Source organism: Somniosus microcephalus, unplaced genomic scaffold (genome assembly GCF_052327205.1).
Source record: "Somniosus microcephalus isolate GS21.2 unplaced genomic scaffold, FLI_Smic_1.0 unresolved_chr2, whole genome shotgun sequence".
NCBI lineage: Eukaryota > Metazoa > Chordata > Chondrichthyes > Squaliformes > Somniosidae > Somniosus > Somniosus microcephalus.
The window spans coordinates 67,243,415-67,269,875 of record NW_028225180.1 but is presented as its reverse complement, the minus strand read 5'-3'; the positions used below and the strand labels follow the sequence as shown (position 1 = coordinate 67,269,875).

Here is a 26,461-nt window from a genome sequence, read left to right as displayed (position 1 = left end):
GCTACCAAGCCACTCTTGGCGATGGACATTGAAGGCCCCCACCCAGAGTAAATTCTGTGCCTTTTCTGCTCTCAGTGCGTCTTGCAAGTGGTGTTCAACATGGATGCGTACTGATTCATCAGCTAAGTAAGGGCAGTAGGTAATAATCAGTAGGCGAGTTCCTTGCCCATGATTGACCTGAAGCCAAGAGACTTCCCGGGGTTCCCAGTCAATGTTGAGGACTCCCAGGGCCGGTCCCTCCCGACTGTATACAACTGTGCCCCAACCTCTGTTGGGACAGGACATATCCAGGGATGGTGATGGAGGAGTCTGGGACATTGGCTGAAAGATATGATTCTGTGAGTGCGACTATGTCACGCTGTTGCTTGACTAGTCTGTGGGACAGCTCTCCCAATGTTGTCACAAGTCCCCAATGTTCCTTGGAAGATTTGGTAGGTTCGACTGGGCTGGGTATGCCAGTGCCGAGGTCCATGCCAGGAGTTCCATCCAGTTTTATTCTTATTCGTAGCGGTTTGGTTCAACTGAGTGACTTGCTATTGCATTTCAGAGGCCCGATCAAAGTCAAACATATTGCAGTGTGTCTAGAGTCACATGTCAGCCACACCAGGTAAAGTCAGCAGATTTCCTTCCCTATAGGACATTATTGAACCAGATGGGGTTTTACGAAAATCTGATAGTTTCATGATAACCATTACTGATAATAGATTTTTATTCCAGACTTTTATTTAATTAACTAAATTATATTCCTCAGGTACCATGATGGGATTTGAATTAACGTCTTGGGATCATTAGTCCAGGCCTCTGGATTACTAGCCAAGTAACATAAACACTATACCACCGTGCACTCATGGGAGCCCAGAGTTAGAAATCGCATCATGTTATTGTCTCACTTTCCAAAGTCCTACTGCTGGTCAGTTTTAGCTCATTTCCTGGTCAGAGACACACTGATGGAGGTACATCTCATAGAGCTGTGCCTGCAAAAAAGAAGGGGGGTTTTCCCGTGTTAATAAAGGAAATTCAAGAATGAATTGCATCAAAACTGCAATGTCGAGAGACAGATATGCAAATATGCAAATACAGAAGGTAAATACAGGGCATGCAAAAGGCAAATGTAATGCAAATGTCGATATAGAGAAGTTGATAGTTAGACTGTTATGATCAGAGAGAGGACAGGAAGACAGGGAAAATTCACCTTTTTCTCAACCACAACACATTGGACATAGTCACGGTTTGCTTCCAGTTTCTTTTTCTCCTTCCTCGATAGGGTCGTTTTTGTGCTGAAAAATGGAGGCAGAAATTCAGCACAGCCCAGGATACCATGTGTGGGTGAGCAGTTTCCTCGTCTCCTCAGTCACAATCTAGTATTATTTTACATCTGGCAAACTGCACCTGCAGAAATCTTCCTCCCTGGTTAAATGCCTACCCCTTTACTGACGATAGTCTCCTTCAAACTATCTCTCCCTCTCGCTGTATCTCGCTGTCTCTCTCTTCCCTCTATCTTTGGTTCACTCTCTCTTTCTGTCTCTCTCTTTTTCCTTGTCACTCTCTTGGTCTCTTCATTCTCTGTTCCTGTTTCTGCCTTTCACCTCTCTCTCTCTCTGTGCTTCATTATAACTTTGTCCCCGTGTTTCGCCTCTATTTCTCCTTAAGCCCCCTCTCTCTGTTTCTGTCTTTCCTTATCGCTGTTTGTTCCCTTATGTCTCGCTGTGTGTTTGTAGATGTCTTTGTCTCTTTCTGACATTACCTAGCTTCCTTCATCTGTTACTGCTTGTCCCCCTGTATCTGACACTTTAAATCTCCCTAGCCTTATCCCTTTACATCGCTTTCCCTTTGTTTTTCTTGCACTGCATCTTCCAGTATCAGAGTAACCTTTACCTGGAATAGCACTTTGAAAGGAACATCGAAGCGAACATGGATCCGATCAGCATAATCAGCGCCAGAAGGTAACTGTCTCCGGTTAACCAGTTCCAGGTTTTAGATACACACCACTAGCCAGAGGAGAAGAGTAACAAAGTGACACATTGAGCAGGTATGTAATAAAGGTGGAGTAAAAGTCTCACATTGCAATCTTTGTAATTCACGTTTATGGTAAGAAGTTATGATGGTCCATTGCAAATCAGATTGAAATTCTCTTGATCAAATAAAGCGCTGGCCCCTGTTACAAGACAATACGGGCTCGAAATTCCAAGCCCCGTGGAGACGGGTTTGGAGGCGGGAGTGGTGGGAAAATTGCAGAATTGGGGGGCACAAAACCATCCCGCCCCGACCCGCCTCTGTGCCAATGTCCCAGGAAGCCGCCTCCCCGAGGTGGGAAGGGGATTAGTGTCAATTAACTGCCTGTTAACAGGTAGATAACAGGAAGTTTTTTGCCCAATCCCTATTTTTAGCCCTGAAGTGTGGATTCCCGACAGCTCTGAACCACACCAAGTTAGCGAGGCGGACTGACAGTCTGCAGGGGTTGGAGCGGTCGAGATCTCCATTGTACAGGTGAGTGATGGGTGCATGTGTGCAGAGGTAAATGTGTGAGGTAAGAGTAAAGTGCTTTAATAAGTATTACTTAACTTTATTTCCCCTGCAGGCTTCCTCCCTTGAGTTCTGGAGAGTCCCTCTGTTCACCGGCACAGAAAGAAGAATGGCCGCTGAAATGTCAAAATCTGCAGCATTCTGCTTTCTGGTCTGGAGAGATCTGCAACTGAGTCTGAGTAGAAGGACACAAGTTAGAAGACAGATTGTCAGTGTTTGACAGCTTCACAGAGCTGTCAAACACTGATTTGTTACCTGCCAAAAGCTCTTGACAGATGGAATGTCCATCACTGACGTCACCAGTAACCAGGTGCCCCTTAATTGGCCTGCTGAGCCCGCTGGGCGGGCTTAGCAAGGTCAATCAAGATAAAGTAGCGTGGGTTGGCCACAAGTCGATGGAGGCGGGCCTACAACCCAAAAAGTGGGAGTCCCGCCTCCATCACGTCCCCATTGACAAAATCCAGCCCTTACTTTTAGTTCTTGAGAAATCTAGGCGGAAGTCAAAGGCCTATGCATCTGAGACCAACATAGCTAAAAATGAGCATGTGAAGTGGCCATCACAGCAAATCTGATTTCCAATCTAATTTTGCAAGAATGAAAGTGACCGGAGAAGTGGAACAACCTCATTATTTCATTGAAATATATTAAGTTCTTCTCGACCACCACCTCATTCTATGCCCAGAGAAAATGGTAGCATCTTATCTGCAAAGCAAGACTAAGATCTGAAAAAACTCCAGCTACACCTACCATTAACTACCATCAGGTTAGGTACATTAGGAGTTTGACACATAGTAAGCCTCCCTCAACATTGTCCCATCAAACACGCATAGGGCAGGTACAGCACGGGTTAGATACAAAGTAAAGCTCCCTCTACAATGTCCCATCAAACGCACACATCACCTACCGTCACGATATAAACAGTAAGGGTTAGATAAAGCAAGTGTCAGATAGTGATTAAAGTTCCATCTATACTGTCCCATTAAACATTCACTGGGTAGGTACAGCACAAGTTACATAGAGTTTGAAGCTTTCGCTACAATGTCCCATCAAAACCTCCCAGGGAAGGTATAGGGCGCGATAGATACAGAGTAAAGCTCTTTATACACTGTTTCATAAACCTCTCCTAGGTTTGGTACAATACGTGTTTAATACACAGTTAAGCTCCCTCTGTATTTTCTCCTCAAAGAATCACGGGGCAGGTACAGATCGGGATATGGAATCGTGCTCCATCTACGCAGTCCACTCAAACAAATAGACGCAGATACTCATTGGTTAGACACAGGCTATTAAAAGAGAGTCATACCGCCCAGATCAGCGAAATGTGGGCCAAGTCCTCTCCCATTATATCGGCGAGGTTTTCTCTTGATGTGTTGGAAATGATGAAACTTGTCAGCAGTGAGAGTGGTGCCAGGTATGTCAAGGAGCTGAAGAACATACGTTTCATCCAGGCTTTCCTGTTCTGAGATGCCAGTTCACTGAAATGGAAATCAGAATCATTCTCTTAAGTAACTGGTGTTAAACAGATTCCTCAAGTCTACCAAATCAGTGCAATAATGGAAACTGAGCACCGCAGGACACCAGAACTCAACAACAGTGGTCGGAAGCTGGACCATTTTTTAAATATATGAGTTCAGCTATCATTACCATACATTTCTCTCAATTAGAATCTATGGGGATAATTTTAACTTTGGGCGCGGGTGCAAAATGGACGTTATTGAATTGCTCACCATTTTATGGCGTGCCCAACTTTTCCTTCGATTGACTTGATGGTGTATATTGGGCGGATAATTCTATATCGTCCATTTTACACCATCACACAACGTTATGATTACCCAGCTCCGCATACTTTATTCCTAATCGGTCCTACTCTGTCTAACTAATTGTTTAATTTTGTATATTTATAAAAGCCCTGACTATTTGTTGTTATGCTACCTGTTGTCAGCTTAATACCCCATTTAAACCTTCCACACTCACGTTTGAAAACGCCATTAAACTTTTCACATTCTACGTGATTATATTTAACATTATTAGCCCCAAACTTCATTTGAAGTTTCACATTGTGGGTAATTTTAACTCTGGGCGATAGTTGTCAATGGGCGATGCCCATTTAGCCGCCCATTATAGGCCCGTTCGATTTTCCTTGCCCTGGAGTAATTCTGGTTGTGTGCCATGGTGTAAAACGGGTGATAGTGAATCGGCAGCCGGTTTTACATCTCTCCCCAATGACTCTAATTGAAAGGAAAATTCCGTGAGGTTTGTCACGAGCGGTCCAATCGATATCATCCATTTTACATTATTGCCCATAGTTAAAATGGCCAACAGTCTGCCGTGCCCCTTTCTCCCAATATGGGGTGGTCACTATTTCCAAGTTTCTCTCCTACTCTCAATGCAGTTATTTACCCCAGTCAAATGTCCTGAACTAAATCAAGCGATGTTTCTTTCCTTGTTGAATTGAAACATGCTGATCTGACAAGCAGACCCGGATCCAGGCTAAAATGTGTTTTCCACTTTGACCACGCAAATTCAGTTTATTCCTGTTTATCTTTGGATAGATAAAATCTCCCATTATGATTTAGATTTTGTTCTTACATTATCGATTGAACTGGCTGCAACTCTCCCCTTCTGTCAGATAAGCTTAGTGTTCTGTTATGTCCATCGAGAATTGTAATTTGGTCCTTCCTAATCCTTAAACCTGTCCATGTGAATTCTTTCTCATTGCAACGTCTCTGATGTCATTGCTTCCTAGCGCTGTAATATGATGATTCACTAACACTGCCACGCCAGCACCTTTTGCTGCTCCTATCTCTCATGAAAGCAGCAATAACTTGCATTTATATAGCGCCTTTAACGTAGTACAACGTCCCAAGGTGCTTCACAGGAGTGTAATCAGATCAAATTGACACCGAGCCGAAGAAGGATACATTAGATGGGGTGATCAAAATCTTGATGGAAGGGGTAGGTTTTACAGATTGTATTATAGGAAGGGAGATGCGGAGATGTTTAGGGAAAGATTTTCAGAGCTTAGGCCCTCGGCAGCTGAAGGCACCGCTACCAATGGTGGGGCGAAGAAAGTGGGGGATGCACAAGTGGGCAGAGTTGGAGGAACGCAGAATTCTCTGAGGGTTGTAGGTAGGGCTTTAGAAGGTTACAGATAAGGATTAGCGAGGCCATGGAGAAATTTTAACAGGTGGATGAGAAATTTAAAATAGAAGTGTTGCTGAACAAGGGGACAATAAAGGTCAGCGCTCACAGGGGAGATGGGTGCACGGGACTGGGTGGAAGTTAAGATAGGGGCCCCAGAGTTTACTACGAGCTCATTGTTATGGAGGGCAAAAGAAGGGAGAGCCGCCAGGAGGGCACTGGGATAGGCGAGTCCACTCTGGAGGTAACAATAGCATGGATGAGGGTTTCAGCAGTAGATGGGCAGAGGCAAGGAGAAACCTGGAAATTTAAGTTTCAAGGCCAGTCCAAATCTAAGTTATGTTCCCGTTACAGAAACATCCTATTTTCCATAATTATTATAGCTGTCAGCTCCAACTCTTTTTAGAATACTTTGTGCATCCACATACATATCGCTCAATCCTGACTCCAGGTCCTGTGCGCTGCTCGTTTCAATTCTCTTCCACGGTAAATGATTCCAGGATCTCAGTTCACTTCGGATAAAACTGGTCATTGTATTTCTGTTCTTGCTCCTAATTCCCCGATTCTACCTCGCCTGCCTTAGTATATGAAGAGTTCACATTAATCTTTTCAACTGCCCCATTAACTTCAAATCTTGGATAAGATCATCTTGAAGTACAATATCTGCTGAAGAAAATAAGTCCAAATTTCCTATCTAAATATTCATGACCTGATAACAGCTTATATTTATATAGCGCTTATAATGTGGTAAAACGTCCCAAGGCGTTTCACAGGAGCGTTATCAAACAGAATTTGACACCGAGCCACATAAGGAGATAATAGGGCAGATGAAAATTTTTAACGAGCATCATGAAGGAAGAAAGAGTAGTAAAGAGGTTGCGAGGCTTAGAAAGGGAATTCCAAACCTCAGAGCCTCGGCAGTTGAAGGCAGGGCCGCCAATCGTGGGGCGATTAAAATCGGAGATGTCCAAAAGACACAAACAGACATAGGAATATCGATCCCAGCCTCCTTGCCCCGATGCGCCCTTCAGTTATAATAATTTTTATGTTAACATTTCTGACAACGTTGATTATTCCCATCCTTGTTTGACCAGTCTTACTGCACCTGTCCTGAACACAACTCACACTAAAGCTCACCTGCTTTCCTCGAGCTGGTACCTGGCGGTGCGCATGATCAGCTCGCAGTCATTCTCCAGCTGGTTCAGCGTGTTCTGAACTGTCCGGTTTACCGTCTTTTCTATTGTCGTGCACACCTCTTGGATCTGATTGACGCAACGTGTTGGCTGCCAGTCCAAAAGACACAAACAGACATAGGAACTACCAACTGATAAATTGGAGGCTTCCCATTCCGAAGGACACATTGTGCATTCTCTTATCCACATCGATGAATAACTGATCCTTCTACGGCCCCCCTACCTCCAGGCTGTATTTAACTGAGAATTCGGGGCGCTGTTTCCGACACTAACTCAATGGGTTTCATTGTAACTGTGCCCAATAGTGTGAAACTGGCGATATCGGATCGATATCGGATAACTGCAATGGGAAAGTAAATCGGGCGATTTGTGTAGGACGGTCAATCCGTTATCGCCCGTTGTACTCTAACACGAACATATAAAATTACCCTTAAGGACCCCAAAATCCAGAAGTTCCTTGCCCACATGCCTATTCGTTTCCTGATAGAAAACTCAGGTTTTGAAAACCAAATCTGATGATGATTGACCATTATTATTCTGCTCTACTGCTCTAATCAACATTCATCTGCTCCTTCTGATTTCCACCAGGGTTTTCAATAAAGGGGATGATGTTAGATATTAGAATACGCAAACGAACACAGGAAAGGGCCTGATAAATATCCTCTGATCTGTAAGCCTTTCCCAACCAGGCATGTTGCAGCCAATGAAGAATATCAAACTCCCACCACCGCTCCCCATCCCCCACCATCTGCCTCCAGGTCATACGGTCCCTCGCAGAGGTAAAACACGGAGAAAAGAACAGTTGTGAATTCAGGAAAAACTCGGGCTATTTTTTTCGGACCCTCTAAGTTAATCGAGCAAAGCTACAGGAAAGTACAATAACCATGAGTCCTCCAGCTGGCCCGTGACTTACCAATAACAGAACTGTACCGCTAACTCGGTAACTCGTGTTGCTCCAATTGGACTGTGGTGAATTTACATTCACTGCATGGCTCAGTAATCTGCTCCAGAGCTCTGGGTCCGAATGTCTAACCTAACCCTTTGTCGCCATGGTTTATATGCACTGTCCCGTGTTCTCCCAGGGATCGAGTAAATCATACAACTGAGCAGAATTTAACCTCCTCCACGTTTTACAGCCCACAATGATATCTTCACCGATCTCACACTTCTCTTATGAAAATCACCTCAATTTATTTAGCCTATCCCAATAATAAAGTCCCCTTGGAATGTGTATCGCTTTGATCGCTCTCCTCCTGTATCCTCACTATCTGTGCCTGCCAAAATTATCCGCAATATCCCAAGCGGAACCATGTCAAAGCCTCGTTAGAGTTCTTTCAGTTTATATTGTACTATTGCAGCAATATAACCTAAATCTCTATTTACCTTCCCAATGTCCTTGTAACACTGCTTGTGGATCGTCAGTGATTTATTGGTTATGACACCACCTTTCTTCCCTGCGTGTCAGCCATTAACCGGTCCCGCCACATTGTCTACACATTCCTGGAGTTTCTGGTATAAAAATGCTCCAGCCTACACTGATACACATTGAAGGATATTTCGGACCTTCCCTAAATCGGCCTTTATTTGACCTAATACTAACCGCAGCACTACCGACAGAATGCGGCTGCTGTATGTACGGTCTACAGGATGTACTGCAGCAACTCTCCGAGGTGTCTTCGACAACATTTTCCTCCGATGCGAACTCGATCATAGAAACATAGAAACATTGAAACATAGAAGATAGGAGCAGGAGTAGGCCATTCGGCCCTTCGAGCCTGCTCCGCCATTCAATGAGATCATGGCTGGTCATCCAAATTCAGTACCCTGTCCCTGCCTTCTCCCCATATCCCTTGATCCCTTTAGCCTTAAGAAATATATCCAACTCCTTCTTGAATATATTTAATGAACTGGCCTCCACCGCCCTCTGTGGCAGATAATTCCACAGGTTCACCACTCTCTGGGTGAAGAAATTCCTCCTCATTTCAGTCCTAAATGGCTTACCCCTTATCCTTAGACAATGACCCCTGGTTCTGGGCTCCCTGGTCATCAGAAACATCCTTCCTGCATCTAGTCTGTCCAGGCCTGGTAGAATTTTATAGGTTTCGATGAGATCCCCTCTCAATCTTCTAAACTCCAGTGAGTATAAGCACAATCGACACAATCTCTCCTCATACGTCATTCCTGCCATCTCAGGTATCAGCCTGGTGAAACTTCGCTGCACTCCTTCCAAGGCAAGAACATCCTTCTTCAGATAAGGCGAACAAAACAGCACACAATACTCAAGGTGTAGTCTCACCAAGGCCCTGTACAACTGCAGCAAGACACCCTTGTTCCTGTACTCGAACCCTCTTGCTACGAAGGCCAACATACCATTTGCCTTCTTAACTGCCTGCTGCACCTGCATGCTTACCTTCAGCGACTGGTGCACAAGAACACCGAGGACTCTTTGCACTTCCCCTTCTCCCAATCTATTGCCATTCGAAAAATAATCTGCCTTCCTGTTTTTGCCACCAAAGTGGATAACCTCACATTTTTCCACATTATAGTGCATTTGCCATGTTTCTGCCCAATCAACCAACCTGTCCAAATCGTACTGGAGTTTCACAACATCCACCTCACAGCATACCCTCCCACCCAGCTTTGTGTCGTCTGCAAATTTGGAGATATTACATCCAATTCCCTCGTCCAGATCATTACTATATATTGTGAACAGCTGGGGTCCTAGGACCGATCCTTACAGTACCCCACCAGTCACTGCATGCACTCAGAAAACGACCCATTTACTCCAATTCTTTGCTTTATGTCCGCCAACCAGTTCTCTATCCAAGTCAATACCTTGCCCCCAATCCCATGTGCCTTAATTTTGCACGCTAATCTCTTATGCATGACATTATCAAAAGCCTTCTGAAAGTCCAAATACACCACATCCACTGGTTCTCCCTTATCTATTTTACCAGTTACATCCTCAAAAAATTCCAGTAGATTAGTCAAGCATGATTTACCTTTTGCAAATCCATGTTGACTTTGTCCAATCCTGTCACTGCTTTCCAACTGCTCTGCTATTACATCTTTTATAATGTACTACCGATGTGATGCTTACCGGTCTATAATTCCCCGCTTTTTCTCTACCACCTTTTTTGTATGGTGGGGTAACATTAGCTACCCTCCAATCCATGGGTACTGTTCCAGAGTCTATCGAGTTCTGGAAGATGACCAGCAACGCATCTACTATTTCTAGGTCCACTTCCTTAATACCCTAGGATGAAGATTATCAGGCCCTGGGGATTTATCGGCCTTCTGTCCCATCAATTTTTCTAACACCATTTCCCTACAAATACTGATTTCTTTCAGTTCCACCCTTTCATCAGACTCTATGTTCCCCGGCATCTCTGGGAGGTTATTTGTGTCCTCCTTTGTGAAGACAGAACCAAAATATATATTTAGTTGGTCTGCCATTTCTTTGTTCCCCATTATAAATTCCACTGATTCTGACTGCAAGGGACCTATGCTTGACTTCACCAATCTTTTTCTCTTCACATATCTATAAAAGCTTTTACAGTCATTTTTTGTGTTCCCTGAAAGCTTACTCTCATAATCTATTTTCACTTTCTTAATTAATCCCTTTATCCTCCTTTGTTGAATCCTAAACTGCACCCAATCCTCAGGATTATTGCTTTTTCTGGCCAATTTATATGTCCTCTCCTTGGATCTTATGCTATCCCTAATTTCCCTTGTTAGCCACGGTTGAGTCACCTTTTTTGTTTTATTTTTATGCCAAACTGGAATGAACAATTTCTGTAGTTCATCCATGCGGTCTTTGAATGTTTGCCATTGCCTATCCACCGTCAACCCTTTGAGTGACATTCCCCAATCAACCCTACCCAACTTGCTCCTCAGACCATCATAGTTTCCTTTACTTAAATTGAGGACCCTAGTCTCTGAGTCAATTTCTTCATTCTCCATCTTAATGAAGAATTCGATTATATTATGATCGCTCTGACCCAAGGGGCCTCGTATAACAAGATTGCTAATTAATCCTTTCTCGTTACATAATACCCAGTCTAAGATGGCCTGATCTCTGTTTGTTTCCTCGACATATTGGTCCAGGAATCCATCCCGTAAACACTCCAGGAATTTATCCTCCACAGTATTGTTACTCATTTGTTTAGCCCAATCTATATGTAGATTAAAGTCACCCATGATGACTGCTGTGCCCTTATTGCACGCTTCTTCAATTTCCCTTTTAATGGCATCTCCAACCTCCACATTACTGTTTGGAGGTCTATATACCACTCCCACTAACGTTTTCTTCCCCTTAGTATTTCTCAATTCTACCCATATAGATTCCACATCATCAGAGCTAATATCCTTCATTAAAGGGAGTTTGGACATTCTCCCCGTGTTTGCGTGGGTTTCCTCCGGGTGCTCCGGTTTCCTCCCACAGTCCAAAGATGTGCGGGTTAGGTTGATTGGCTATGATAAATTGCCCCTTAGTGTTACAGAAGTCACAGAAGTCACAGAAACCCCACAGTGCAGATAGAGGCCATTTCGGCCCATCGAGCCTGCACCGACACATATCCCACCCGATCCCCGTAACCCCTACACCAACACATATCCCACCCTATCCCCGTAACCCCACGTATTTAATCCCCCTATCACTAAGGGTCAATATATCATAGCCAATCAACCTAACCCGCACATCTTTGGACTGTGGGATGAAACCGGAGTACCCGGAGAAAACCCACGCAAACACGGGGAGAATGTGCAAACTCCACACAGACAGTCGCCCGAGGCCGGATTCGAACCCGGGTCCCTGGCGCTGTGAGGCAACAGTGCTAACCACTACGCCACCGTGCTGCCCTGTTAGGGGGGATTAAATACATGGGGATAGGGTGGGATATATGTTGGTGTAGGGGTTACGGGGATCGGGTGGGATATGTGCAGGCTCGATGGGCCGAAATGGCCTCTATCTGCACTGTGGGGTTTCTGTGATTCTGTGATTACAATTGTGTTAATCCCTTCTTTAACCAGTAATGCTACCCCACCTCCCTTTCCCTTTTGCCTATCTTTCCTGAATATCGAATACCCCTGGATGTTGAGTTCCCAGCCTTGGCAATCCTTGAGCCACGTTTCCGTAATTCCAAACAAATCATATTCATTTACTTCTATTTGCACAGCCAATTCATCCACCTTATTACGAATGTTCCTCACATTAAGACACAAAGCCTTCAGGCTTGTTTTTTTAATGCTCTTAGACCTATTAGAATTATTATTGTTATTATTTACTGTGGCCACTTTTGATTTAAACCACTGATTTCTCTGACTGCCACTTTTGTTTTTCTCCTTCCTATCTTTTGCTTTTATCCTTGTTTCCCTTTCCTCTGTCTCCCTGCTCAGGTTCCCACCCCCCTGCCATTTTAGTTTAAACCCTCCCCAAGAGCACTAGCAAACACTCCCCCTGGAACATCGGTTCCACCTCTGCCCAGTTGCAGACCATCCGGTTTGAACTGGTCCCACCTCCCCCAGAACCGGTTCCAATGTCCCAGGAACTTGAATCCCTCCCTCTTGCACCATTCCTCTAGCCACGTATTCATCTGAAATATTCTTCTATTTCTACTCTGATTAGCACGTGGCACTGGTAGCAATCCTGAGATTACCACCATTGAGGTCCTTCTTTTTAACATAAAAACAAAAACAGTAGAATAATGGGAACACCAACATCCCCAATTTACCCTTCAAGCGACACTTCACCTCACAGCGACATATACCACCATTTATTCACTGGATTGGGTCAACATCGTGAAATTCCTCTCCTGACGCCACCCTGGGAGCACCAGCATCAAAAAGCCTTCAGTGATTCAAAGAGAATGCCCGCCATCTCCTCCAGGCATCTTGGAAGGGCCAATAAAAGCCACTTATCCAGAACCACCCATATGTTGAGAACAACTAAAGGGAAAATTATTCCAATTCGCAACTCCAACACACAAATATTTTGATAACATTGCATCATCTCATTCAAATCAGTTATGAAGTTAATTAACGGCAGTCACGCAACATGAAGCACCGCATGATTGAAATTGTTATCTCACTTCAGGTTCATTTATCCCATTGATGAAGGCCGCCTCTCTGCCTTTTTCTTATTCGTTCCTGGAATGTGGGCGCTGCTGGCAAGGCCAACCTTTATTGCCCATCCCTAATTGCCCTTGCTAAGGTGGTGGTGAGCCACCTTCTTGAACCACTGCAGTATTATTGTTTCCCGTTGCTGTTTGCAAGGGCAGTTAAGATTCAACCACATTTCTGTCAGCCTGGAGCCACATATACGCCTGACCAGGTAAGGATGGCAGATTTCCTTCCCTAAAGGACATTAGTGAACCAGATGTTTTTTTTATGACAATCCGATAGTTTCAATCCTCACCATTACTGAAACTAGCTTTTTATTCCAGGTTTATTTAATTATCTTAATATAAGTTCCCAAGCTGCTGTGGTGGGATTCTGAACTAACGTCTCTGGATCATTAGTACAGGCCTCTTGCAATGCTAGTACAGTAACATAACCACTATGCTACCAGTCCCTTATCCAACATGCAAATTGGAAACCGCGCATGCAGCATCTACAGAGCGTTGCTTCTGTGAGCTCTGTACATTCCTGATTAACATTGAGGGAGCACAGAACTACCTTGCTCGGATCCGGGATGTAGATGGTCGGCATATCAAAGCCACATTTGTTCAGCCCGGGTCTCTTGCACAGCTCTTGCACTATCTGCATCATCACTCTCTGAGGAAAGACACAAACATATTCCACTGTAAATCTCAGCACATGTCCGGACTTCAGCAAACAACATCCCATCAGAAACTAAAGAAATCCTACTGTTATAGAGCTTCTCAAATCCTCAGAATGTCCTGAAGCATTTCACAATTAATTAGCTTCAGAATACAGTCACTGTTATTGTCGGGCAAACGATGCAGCAAAGCAATATTCTGCAAATGATAGTGAGATAAATGACCATTTAAGTTATTTTAATGGCGTTGATTCAGGAATGAATATTTACTAACTGATGCGCTATCAATAACTCAAAAGACTGAGATTAGGCGAGTAATTAACAGGCTTTTATTAACAAGAGAATGAAGGTGTGCCTTGAGTGGTCGACCGGTCCAGATTACAAAGGGGCTGTGGAGCAGTCACCTTTATACCTGGATTCGTGGGAGGAGTCAGCCGAGGCATGTACAGGCATGTACACAGTGGAATACAAACAGTGGTTTACCACATTCACCCCTTGTTTAAAATTGAGTCCGGCGGGGTGAAGTGTATTAAAAGTTAGTGTATTGGAGTCTCTCCGGAGGTCTTGTCTGCCGCTGTGATTGATGTGGCGATGACAGGGGTAGTGAAGCTTCCGGCGTCGAGTCCCGCGTAGGCTGGGGCACTGGTGTGTAGTCCTCATAGATGTCGAGTGGGTCGCGGGGCCCAGGCCTGCCGTCTGCTGGGGCTGGATATCGGATCGTGGGGGGGGTGGTAGTGGGTAGTGGTTACTGCGGCCCCCGAGGGTGCGAGGTCTATTATGAAGACTGTGTCCTCCCGCCCGTCCGGGTACGCAATGTAAGCATACTGGGGGTTGGCGTGGAGGAGGTCGACCCTCTCGACCAGGGGGTCCATTTTATGGGTCCTCACGTGTCTTCTCAGTAGGACCGGCCCTGGGGACATCAGCCATGGCGGTAGCGATGTCCCCGATGTGGACTTCCTTGGGAAGACAAACATTTTCTCATGAGGGGTGGCGTTAGTGGCAGTGCAGGGCAGTGACCGAATAGAGTGGAGCACATCGGGGAGCACATCCTGCCAGTGGGAGGTCGGAAGGCCCCTCGACTTTAAGGCTAGCAGGGCGGCCTTCCAAACTGTCGCATTCTCTCTTTCCACCTGTCCGTTCCCCCGGGGGTTGTAACTGATGGTCCTGCTTGTGGCAATACCCCTAGCTAGCAGGTACTGATGGAGTTCATTGCTCATAAACGATGAGCCCCGGTCGCTATGGATATAGCTGGGGAAACCGAACAGGGTGAAGAGGTCGTTCAGACATTTAATGACCGTGGTACTGGTCATGTCCGGGCAGGGGATGGTGAACGGGAAACGGGAGTACTCACCAATAATATTGAGGAAGTACACATTGCGGTCGGAGGAGGGGAGAGGCCCTTTAAAATCAACGCTCAGGCGCTCGAAGGGGCGAGTGGCTTTTATCAGGCGAGCCCTGTCTGGTCTATAAAAGTGCGGTTTGCACTCAGCGCAGACTTGGCAGTTCCTGGTCATGGTCCTGACCTCCTCAATGGAGTAAGGCAGGTTGCGGGCCTTGATGAAGTGGAAGAGCCTGGTGACCCCCGGGGTGGCAGAGGTCATTGTGGAGGGCCCGCAGTCTATCGATCTGCGCGCTGGCACAGGTGCCACGCGATAGAGCATCCGAGGGTTCATTGAGCTTCCCGGGCCGGTACAAGATCTCATAATTGTAGGTGGAAAGTTCGATTCTCCACCTCAAGATCTTGTCGTTTTTGATTTTGCCCCTCTGCTTGTTGTTAAACATGAAAGCAACTGAACGCTGGTCAGTGAGCAGGGTAAATCGTTTTCCGGCCAGGTAGTGCCTCCAATGACGCACAGCCTCCACAATAGCCTGGGCCTCCTTCTCAACAGCGGAGTGTCTGGTCTCCGGGCTCTGGAGGGTTCGTGAAAAGAAGGCCACGGGTCTCCCCGCCTGATTGAGGGTAGCGACCAGGGCAAAGTCGGATGCATCGCTTTCCACCTGGAAGGGGATGGATTCGTCCACTGCGTGCATGGTGGCTTTGGTAATGTCTTCCTTGATACGGTGGAAGGCTAAGCGGGCCTCTGCCATCACAGGAAAAGAGGTGGACTTGATCAGCAGACGGGCCTTGTCCGCATAGTAGGGGACCCACTGGGTGTAATAAGAGAAAAACCCTAGGCACCTCTTCAGGGCCTTGAGCCAGTGTGGCAGTGGGAGTTCCATAAGGGGACGCATCCGGTCGGGGTCGGGGCCGATGACTCCGTGTTCCACAACACAGCCAAGGATGGTGAGGCGGGTTGTGCGGAATATGCACTTCTCCTTGTTATACGTCAGGTTGAGGAGTTTGGCGGTGCAGAGGAATTTTTCAAGGTTTGCGTCATGATCCTGCAAGTCATGGCCGCAGATGGTCACATTGTCCAGATATGGGAAAGTGGCCTGCAACGCATTTTGATCGACCATCCGGTCCATCTCCCTTTGGAAGACGGAGACCCCGTTGGTGACGCCAAAGGGAACCCTAAGGAAGTGATAGAGGCGGCCGTTTGCCTCAAAGGCAGTATACTGGCGGTCCTCAGGGCGGATAGGGAACTGGTGGTACGCTGATTTCAGGTCAATGGTCGAGAAGACGTGGTACTGCGTGATCTGGTTGACCATATCAGCTATGCGGGGGAGTGGGTAAGCGTCCAGCAGGGTGTAGCGATTTATTGTCTGGCTGTAGTCGATGACCAGGCGATGCTTCTCGCCGGTCTTAACGAACACAACCTGGGCTCGCCAGGGGCTGGTGCTGCCCTCAATAATCCCTTCCTTCAGGAGCCGCTCCACTTCGGTTTTAATGAAAACCCTGTCCCCGGCACTGTATCGGCTGCTCTTTGTGGCGATGGGCTTACAGTCAGGGGTGAGGTTAGCAAACAGTGGGGGGGGGGGTGACTCTGAGTGTGGAGAGGTTGCACCTGGTGCACGGCGGGCAATTTGGAAGCTGCTGGCTGCGGACTGTGAGTGGGGGGAGGGGTCCACCGTACGCCATCGTAACACTTTTAAGGTGGCACTGAAAATCTAACCCCAGTAGAACGGCAGCGCAGAGGTCGGGGAGGACCAGGAGTTTAAAATTATCGTACACAGTCCCGTCTACTATGAGTGTCACCACGCAGTAGCTGCCAATGTCCGCCGACTGGGACTCGGAGGCCATAGAAATCCGCTGGTGCACAGGCAGGACTGGGAGAGAGCAACGCCGCACCGTATCGGGGTGGATGAAGCCGTCCCTGCTCCCAGAGTCAAAAAGGCAGATTGTTTTGTGACCGTTTACCTTAATGTCCATTGTGGAACTGGCCAGCTGGTGCAGTCTTGCTTGGTCCAGTGTAATGGAGGCCAGCGTAGGGGTCGGTGTGTCGCTGCGGGTATCAGATGAGGCAGTGTTGGGGGCCTGCTGCGTCCCGGCTGTTGTCCAAGATGGCGGCGTCCATGATCCCCATGTGGCTGGAGGCGTCCAAAATGGCTGCTGTTCCGGTGGTTCGCACATGGCTGGGGAGGCCCAAGATGGCGGCCCACACGGCCCACACGCGGCGCTGCTGTGGTTCGGGGTGGCTTTGGCCCTGCAGATGCTGGCGTAGTGTCCCTTCTTCCCGCAGCCCGAGCAGATCGCATTTTTCGCCGGGCAGCGCGCTCTGGGGTGTTTGGCCTGGCCACAGAAGTAGCATTTCTGGCCTTGGGGCACTGCTGTCTGGCCTTGGGACACTGCTGTGGTAGTTGGGCCGTTGCTGGGATGTGGCTGGGGTGGCACAGCGGTATGAGACGGTCCTACTGTGTCCCAGGCTGTCGTTCCCCGCGGCGTCCATGGTGCAGAGGAGCAGGCATCCATGCCCCGGTAGGCTGCGTCCAATGATAGTGCGAGTTCAGAGGCCTTGTTGAGGTCGAGGTCACTCTGCTCCAACAGTCGCTGTCGGGTGTAGTTGGACCTGTGGCCCGCTACAAAAGCGTCCCGGATAAGTTCCTCTGTGTACATGGCAGCCTTTACATCCTTACAACCACAGGCCCGGCCAAGCACAGACAGTGCCTGAAGGTATTCCTCGGTCGATTCCCCAGGTTGTTGTTTACGACTCCCCAGGAGGTGCCTGGTGTACACTTCATTCACTGGGCGTGTGTACTGGTCCTTGAGGAGCTTGATAGCATCCGCGTACGAGGTCGCATCTTGGATGACCGAGTACACTCGGTGGTTCACTTTGGAGGTCAGGACATCCAGTTTGTCCTCGTCCGATTTGACCGTTTCAGCGGAGGCGATCAAGAATTTTTCAAAGCACCTCAGCCAGTGAGTAAACTTGGTGGATGCGTCCGCCTCCCGATGGTCTAAGTCTAGGCATGCTGGTGTGAGGATCTTCTCCATTATAAAATCTTGTTAATAAAATTGATGCGCTATCAATAACTCAAAAGACTGAGATTAAGCGAGTAATTAACAGGCTTTTATTAACAAGAGAATGAAGGTGTGCCTCGAGTGGTCGACCGGTCCAGAATACAAAGGGGCTGTGGAGCAGTCAACTTTATACCTGGATTCGTGGGAGTAGTCAGCCGAGGCATGTATAGGCATGTACACAGTGGAATACAAACAGTGGTTTACCACACTAACATCACTACCTTCTTCAAATAGTGCCAGAATAATTTCACGTTCACCTGAACAGGCAGACGAGGCTTCAGTTCAACTTCTGGTCCAAAAGATGATCGCTCCCACATGGCCGTACTCACCCAGCACTGCACTGGGCTTCAGCCTGCATTATGGACATAACTTCTAGAATGAGGCATGAACCTTCTGATTCCGAGGCGAGTGTTTAGGAATAAATGAGAGCTGCCTGTGCAATATGTGAGATATTGGTCAAAGCCAATCAGTGCCCTGCCCCGCTATCGACCTCAAAATGCGACTACGGATCTGTAAAATTGGTATTTTATCTAAAGTCAATGATTTACAAAGACTATACTTAAACCGTGAAACAAAGCAGGCAATTCTGGAGACGCAAAACAGCTACAAAAATACTTAGATTAGGAAACACAGTTTGCTGATTCAGATCCATTAGTTCGATAGAGGCATTGAACCCAACATAATCTTTTGTTTCCTATTTCACACCCGCTTCGGAATCATTGCTTACGTTGCTTTATTTGGCTGAGAATGGGGGGATTATTGGACGATCTAACTGCAGATAAAGGAGTAGAAGTAGCAAACTCGGCGTTAAAAGCTTTCATGCATTACATTCTGCCCCCAGGTGTCATATCTCTGAGTGTCTTTACGGGACCAATTTGTAAATTTGCTCTCGCAGTGTAGCTGCATTTGTTGCCCATCCTGGGTTGCGGTGGGGGCTTTAAGAGTTAGCACGTCGGAGTATATTTTGAATGTGTGTGATAGTATAAAACGGGTGATTTTTCACTTCCATTGAATTCAATGAAACTAAAAATCGGGGGAGATGGACGTCATGCAGACGACGCGCTATTACACATGTTACTGTATGGTACAAAGTCGAAATGTGCCCGGAACTGGATTAATGTGTAATCCAAAACAGGTAGATGTGGAACGTTTCTTTCCCTGGAGAACATTATGGCACCAGTTGAGATTATAGAACAAACTTGAGGTTGAGATAAATGACCAGTCAATCTGTCCTTTGGTGTCTTTAGTTAAGGAATGAAGGTTAGCCGAAACTACAAGATTCATCAAATCCTGAGAGGGGATCCATTACCTCCTCCTGAACTTCAGTAACATTCACCATAATTTTTTTGGCCGCAGTCCAGAAATTAGCATATTTTATTGAATTCAATGGCACACCTTGCTGCGGTTGCTGTTTAAATCGCGACATTTGGATTACTAGTCCTAGACTACCAGACCCACAATCTGTCCCATAGAGTCCAATCTGGTATCCGTTGTGTGCACCCTCCATTGCGCTCCAACCATTCTTTTAAATGCGTTGCTAATCTGATCACAGAGCTCTGATACTATACTTCTTTTCATTTCACTCGGCAAAAGCTGCCCGTGCCGTCAATCTTGTCCCGGTGCACAGTGAGGATGGTGTATAGTTAACGATATGGGGTGAAAAGTATCTCAAAACCTCATACCTTGAATATTAGGATCTCTGTTATGCAAACCTTTACAACGCTGGATTCAAATCACGTTGTCAGATATTGCTACAGACAGCTATTGGCAAGTGTTAATCCTTTTATTATCTACTACCTATTCAAAACCTTATGCCTGCGTGCACTTCCTGTCTAACGAACCTAATTCCTGTTGTCACATTTCCGTATCAATCGTTCTGCTTTAAAACATTTCCTTTGTCCAAGTTTATACTAGAAACTCCATAACCACCTGTAACTATGCCCCGCCAATGGTGACACTGTAGCATCTCGTGTTTGCTTCTCCCCGCTCCTGAGCTTCTCCAGCAGAAAAAAATGCAAGAAGCCTCAACAAAATCAACATCCCAAATTGCAGTAAGCTTTACTACTTAATTATAAGTAACAATATCAAATCAAGGAATTATATCAAAATATGGACAATATGTATGACTTTGAAATGGGGAACCAATCGCCTCTACACACTCTAATCCAATTAATGAGTTGGTGGGACAACATTACAGTACAATTCACTCATTCAAAAGGAACACCTTAGATTATGTGTGGCAGCACAGATTCGGGCGATGTTTATAGAGTCTCTTTGTATGCATCCATTCCACATCACATCTGCCTTTTATTAATTGGTGGCAAATTCTCACTGGGCACCGTGATCAAATCACGGAATTTTGAAATCCATCCACAAACGGGACTCACAGGTGCAATAAAACGAACTCTGTCTGTACCTGTCTGTCACTCTCATGACCAGCTTCATCGGCTTTGCTAAGGTAGAACTTCAGTTTATCGCCGTGTTTTTCGTTCAACTTTTCCACCACGTTCAGTGTCCGTTTACACAGGGCCTGGCCCATCGGATCAAAGAAGACAAAGATCAGATCGACCTGTTCACCTGCAGGCAGAAAACGAGTGAACAATCCGGTGTTAGGAGTGTCTGTCAATAATGCCCAATATATGTTCACAATGGATGAGTGACTGCACTGAAAGGTGTGCGGCTGCAGCCTATGACGGTACAAACCTGTTCACAAGCTCTGCTGCTTCAGCTACTCTCAGCCGGGGTTCACTGGACGCTGCAACTTCACTGAGTGGGCCCTGGGTCAGGGAGGGCCAATCAGGGACTGACTCCCATAGTTCATCCCTGGTTACTGACTCGTTGCGCGTGTGGGTAAGGTGAGGGGAATGAATGGGCTCCATTGTATCAGACTGCAGCAAAGAAACGCCAGCCCACGCACAGTCACTAATCACACCAGGTACAAGAGGTCACCCACGTCGGTAGAACAGAACCCGGCAAGAGCTATTCTCCAGAATGTAGAAAGCAGCACAAAAGGGAAACAAAGAAGGCTCCATTCGTGAAGTGGGTGCCAGTGAAGTGGTCGCGGTACTGGACTAGAAACCCAGAGGTTCCAAATTGAAATCTCACCATGGTGAGTTGTGAAACAGAATGAAATTATTTGCTGCCACACAAATGACCATGGCGGCTGCTGGAATATTATAACAAACATTCTCTAACCTCACTTCAGAGTGCCACGCCTACCGGGTCTGGACTAAATGTGACTCCAGTCCCATACTATGTGGTAAGACAGGCTCCGCTATAATCCAGGACACTCTGAGTGACCAGCCATCGCATTCTTTATTGGGAGATGAGGGGTATTCTGTCGCTGGTCGGCAGTGCGCTTCCGACTGCGTTTCACAGGCCCTGCAGAACAAGGCAGGCTTACCACCGGCTGAGCAATCAGCAGGCCGTCTACCGGCGAGCGGTGTTAGTTCTCCCCTAACCGGTGTGGATTCCTGAGTTGATGTTTATTACGAGGAATGAGTCTGATTGCAAACCAGGCAAGCAGAAAAACTACCTGAGTGGATTTTCAAATCCACAAATCATGAAATGTAATATTGCCAACAGACGCTTAACAAGTTCATTACTCGCAGGTGTCCCTCGGGGCTCTCCATGTTTCCTTTGTCGCCCGATTTCCTGCATACATTGGGTTAGGTACGGCAGTGCAGTGGTTAAGTTAATCGAGCAAAACGTGCATTCAAATCCTACCACAGAAAATATAATTTCATTCCTTTTTTAAGCAATCTGGAAAGAAAACGCTGGTATTGGTAAACATGAGTATAAGGCTGGCGGGTTGTCATAAACAAACTAACTAGTTCATTAAAATCATTTATGGAAGTCAAATTGTCATCCTTACCCGGTCTGGCATATACGTGACTCCAGTCCCTCAGCAGTATATTTGACAACTCGCCTCTGAAGTAAACTAGGAGCGGCTTAGATCTATCACAGAAAATAAACCACCAATTCAAGAAGAAATTCCCCACCACATTTTCAGGAGAACTGAGGATGGGCGATAAATGCCAAGGTTGCCGGTGCCGCTGACATCCCGAGATGAATATAAAACCAAATTATAAAAACCTGCCAGATTTTATTATTGAAGTGTGTTGACAGCAATTTCCAAATGATCGAGCGCTGCTGTGTATCTCACGGTGGGGATTGATCACTTACCCAGCCAGATAAGCGCTTTGTCAACATCAAACTCATAGGTCATGTCTCCATCCACAAGCCCCGGGGTATCGATAAATGTCACCAGGTTAAACTGCTTCTGTTTGGAGGTGCTGATCTCGGTGACCAGGTAGTCTGCTACTCCTGTGGAGCACAGAACGAGCAGTTAGCAGGAGCAGAAGTTGTTCCAGAATTCCAGGTTCAGCTGCGGGAATAGTACTTTCCATTTCATGTTGGTGTGGTTGTAATTCGCGAAAGGCTTTCTTTATACATCAACCTCCCTTGATAGTAAATTAATTTAAATTCCAAAATAGATTTAATGATAATATCCCGAAATGGAATTTATGAGATAGCTATATCATAAATATACCAAAAAAAAGTCTTACGTCTGTGTACAATTCCTGTCTGCAATTTTTTCCCAAAGTCATTTTTTTTGTCACACATTTCCATCAACATTTTCCACATTATAACTTCCGGTGTCCATTTTATAATAGAAACTGAATGGAAACATTATGTTGTAATTCCACCCTCCTGTCAGTGGCGGTGCTGTGGTTCTTCAGTTTTGTATCTTTCAGCTCATCAACCTTTATCCACAGAAGAACGCATACTTCACCGACCTCTACTTCTCTGCTTCGCAATTTTTTCTATGGTTTATTTTATGCGTTAGTATGCTATTTGTTTATTCCCCATTTAGTTCATATTCCCTCTCATCTAAAACTCTGCTGCTCGCACCTTAACTCGCACCAAGTCCCACTCACCCATCAACCCTGCTCTTTCTGACCGACTTTGCCATCCTGTCTGCAAATGCCTCGATTTTAAAATTAACATCCATGTGTTCAATAAATCCCTCAAGACCTCGTCCACCATTATCTCTGTAACCTACTCCAGCCCTACAACCCTCCAAAGATCTCTGAGCTCCTTCAATTCTGGCCTCTTTCTCATCTCCGCTATTCAGTGTTCCACAATTGGCAGCCGTGCCTTCAGCTGTCTGGACCCGAAGCTCTGCAATTCCCTTTGTAAACCGCACTGCCTCTCTAGCTGTATCTCCTCCTTTAATTCGCTCCTTAAAAACTATCTTTTATAAAGCTTTTTGATCATCTGTTCGAACATCCCAAATGTTGGCTCGATATCAAATTGTGTCTGAACACGCTCCTGTTTCGTCTCCTATTCTCCTCTACATTCTATTCCACCTGTTTTTCCCAGTTATTTCTCCATTGCGCAGTTTATGATACATTTAGTTTCTGTCCCGCTTTATATGCCCCATTGAGTTTACATTCTCCGTGTGAATGCCCCGTGCATTTTATAAATCCCGGTTTATTTCAATTCGGTGTCTATTCTCCTGTTTATTTCAATTTAGGTTCTATTCCCTGGTTATTTCCCATTTGCTTTCTATTACCCTAATTATTCTCCATTTAGTTCCTATTCTCCAGTATATTTCCCATTTAGTTTATATCCCCCTGTTCATTCACCACTTAGTTTCCAATACTCTGTTTATTCCCCATGTTGTGTCTATACCCGGTGTTCATCTCCCATTCAGCCCTCCCTCAGTACTGCGCTGAAATGTCAGGCAACCTATGAGCTCGAGACCTGGAGTCCTTTAACCCACTACCTTCTCACTCAGAGGTGAAGATGCTGCCACGGAGCTCTGGCTGACACGATACACCCTTTAATTCAAACTCAGCTATTTGATGCGCGCTCCCAACATATCCAGCCTTTGTGTTACTTGCCACATAAAACCTACTGTAGTAAAAGGTAAACCATCCCATATAGATTGGACATAGGACAATAAGCAAACTGCATCGCGGAATTTTTACATTGAAGGCGGAGGCGATTCGGCTCATTGTGGCTGCGCTTGCTCTCTGAAGGAGCAAGCCCCTTAGTCCCATTTCCCCACACTTTCCCCATTCCCATGTTTTCCATTGCGGAAATATTTATTCCCTTCTCTTTTAAAAAGTTTACTGAATCTGTGTAACCAACTATTTCTGCTCGATCACTCCATTTCCTAACAACCACCTGCTTCAAACATCTCCAACCTCACACCTCTTTTGGTTATAATCGAAAGCTTATAAGTTATGGATTCAGCCACCAGTGGGAATAGTGTTTCTCCATTCTCCTTGTGACAATCCCGCAGAATTCTGAACCGCTAACTGTCTTTGTTCTAATGGAGAGAAACTTCTCTCAATCCATTCACATCTCTCTATCTATCTCCATCTGTCTCTCTTTCTCTCGCTCTCTCTTCTCTCTGTCTCTCTCCATCGTCCTCTTTCTATCTATCTATCTTTGTTGCTTCCTCTCTTGTCTCTTTCTTGCTCGCAAAAGACCAACCGTAAAACTTCCTCCGGTAAGCGCAGTTCAATCACCTGTGCATCAACCTACAACGTCAAGCACGAGTCACTCACGCAAGTTGTCTATCATCATCCCAGCTTGCATTCTATACTTCACCTCCAATAGACGTGCTCACTGTCCAAGGCTACATTGCTTAAACCTGCGAGTCCTCATTTCAATATTTAGGAACCGTCAATTAATCTGTAGGACATCCTGCCTGTGAAAGGCTTGCAGTTCAAGAGTGGAAACTTCACTGGACTGAGGAGAGAGAAATTGAGTGGTTCCCCTTCTGTTGTCTTTAATACTGAAAGTCGCTGTGAATTTACCTTCGATCTGATCCAGAGCTTGGAATTGCGGGTATAGGTGGAGTGTAGCCTTGCCCTGTGAAAATAAAAACAAACATTAGAGGAAATAAATGCTCAGTCCTCGTAACTTGTTTAAAATGTTCCTTTTTGGAGCTGCTTTTAGTTGAATATTTCCCTGTGTAGTTCCAAGACATAAAAGTAACTACCCCATCTCTCATTGGTCCAGTGCTGTGTTTCCTCATCTCAACTGGTGATCACAGTAGAATAACCACAACCCTTTGGACTAGATAGGAGCCCATGGCTCCAATCCATGCAGCTATGTTGTCAAATCCATGCGTGGGACGGATGGGGGCAATAACCGTTTACACACCCTATTAATGGGATTTCCAGGGCTTCGGTTCGGGTAGGAGGCAGATCAGGTCCCTCACACTTAAGTTCAGAAGACGATATCCTCTAGTTTACTGAGAGACTCACTGCGATGAGTGGTGTCCTGTTTATTGAAGCTCCTTCCCAGACAGTCAATCAGAGACATGGAAATAGTCAGGGCTCGGGGATGATTCATGAGATTACTCACTGTGAGGGATTCCCTTTTCCTGCCACTGGTGACGAAGGTAAATCCTTGTGTTTCTGTTGCAACTCCCGTTTTCTGTATATGTTCTTCAACATACCTACAAGACAAAATGATTAGAGCTACAACTATTAGAGCTTTTGTCTAACTCGGTGCTCTCAGAATCTTTCAGCAGAAAGCCGGTGAACAACCAGGCATCTGAGCCACAAAAGTGGCAATCTGTGTGTGGAGCCGGAAGATGTAGGAGGGGTTCTAAATGAATTTTTTGCATCTGTTTTCACTATGGAGAAGGACGATGTAGACATAGAAATAGGGCGGGGGGACTGTGATATGCTCGAACATATTAACATCGAGAGGGAGGAGGTATTGGCGGTTTTAACTGGCCTAAAAATGGATAAATCCCCAGGCCCGGATGAAATGTATCCCAGGCTGCTGTGTGAGGCAAAGGAGGAGATTGCGGGGGCTCTAACACATATATTCAGGACCTCTCTGGCCACAGGGGATGTGCCAGAGGACTGGAGAACCGCTAATGTAGTACCATTATTCAAGAAGGGTAGTAGGGAAAAACCGGGGAACTACAGGCCAGTGAGCCTAACATCAGTGGTAGGAAAATTATTGGAAAAAATCCTGAGGGACAAAATTTGTCTCCACTTGGAGAGGCAAGGATTAATCAGGGATAGTCAACATGGCTTTGTCAAGGGAAGATCATGTCTAACTAATTTGATTGAATTTTTTGAGGGGGTGACTAGGTGTGTGGATGAGGGTAACGCAGTGGATGTGGTATACATGGATTTCAGTAAGGCCTTCGATAAAGTCCCGCACAGGAGACTGGTCAAGAAGGTAAGAGCCCATGGAATCCAGGGTGCCTTGGCACATTGGATACAAAACTGGCTTAGTGGCAGAAGGCAGAGGGTGATGGTCGAAGGTTGTTTTTGTGACTGGAAGCCTGTGGCCAGTGGGGTACCACAAGGATCGGTGCTGGGTCCCTTGCTGTTTGTGGTCTACATTAATGACTTGGATATGAATGTAAAGGGTATGATCAGTAAG

At 45.9% G+C, this 26,461-nt stretch overlaps 1 protein-coding gene across 1 annotated transcript in view; it reads right to left on the bottom strand.

Moving 5' to 3' along the window:
* Window positions 1-701: 701 nt before the first annotated feature.
* Window positions 702-26,461, bottom strand: part of LOC147092778 (uncharacterized) — a 50,302-nt gene continuing 24,542 nt past the window's right edge. The window contains exons 3-12 of the mRNA XM_085976025.1: window positions 25,421-25,514; window positions 24,868-24,922; window positions 22,220-22,360; window positions 20,451-20,611; window positions 13,533-13,631; window positions 6,802-6,947; window positions 3,827-3,998; window positions 1,876-1,988; window positions 1,193-1,277; window positions 702-974 (exon numbers count right to left, since the gene is read on the bottom strand). Coding sequence (XP_085832151.1) covers window positions 918-974; window positions 1,193-1,277; window positions 1,876-1,988; window positions 3,827-3,998; window positions 6,802-6,947; window positions 13,533-13,631; window positions 20,451-20,611; window positions 22,220-22,360; window positions 24,868-24,922; window positions 25,421-25,514 — 1,123 coding nt within the window. The 3' untranslated portion in view covers window positions 702-917. The remainder of the gene's footprint in view (window positions 975-1,192; window positions 1,278-1,875; window positions 1,989-3,826; window positions 3,999-6,801; window positions 6,948-13,532; window positions 13,632-20,450; window positions 20,612-22,219; window positions 22,361-24,867; window positions 24,923-25,420; window positions 25,515-26,461) is intronic.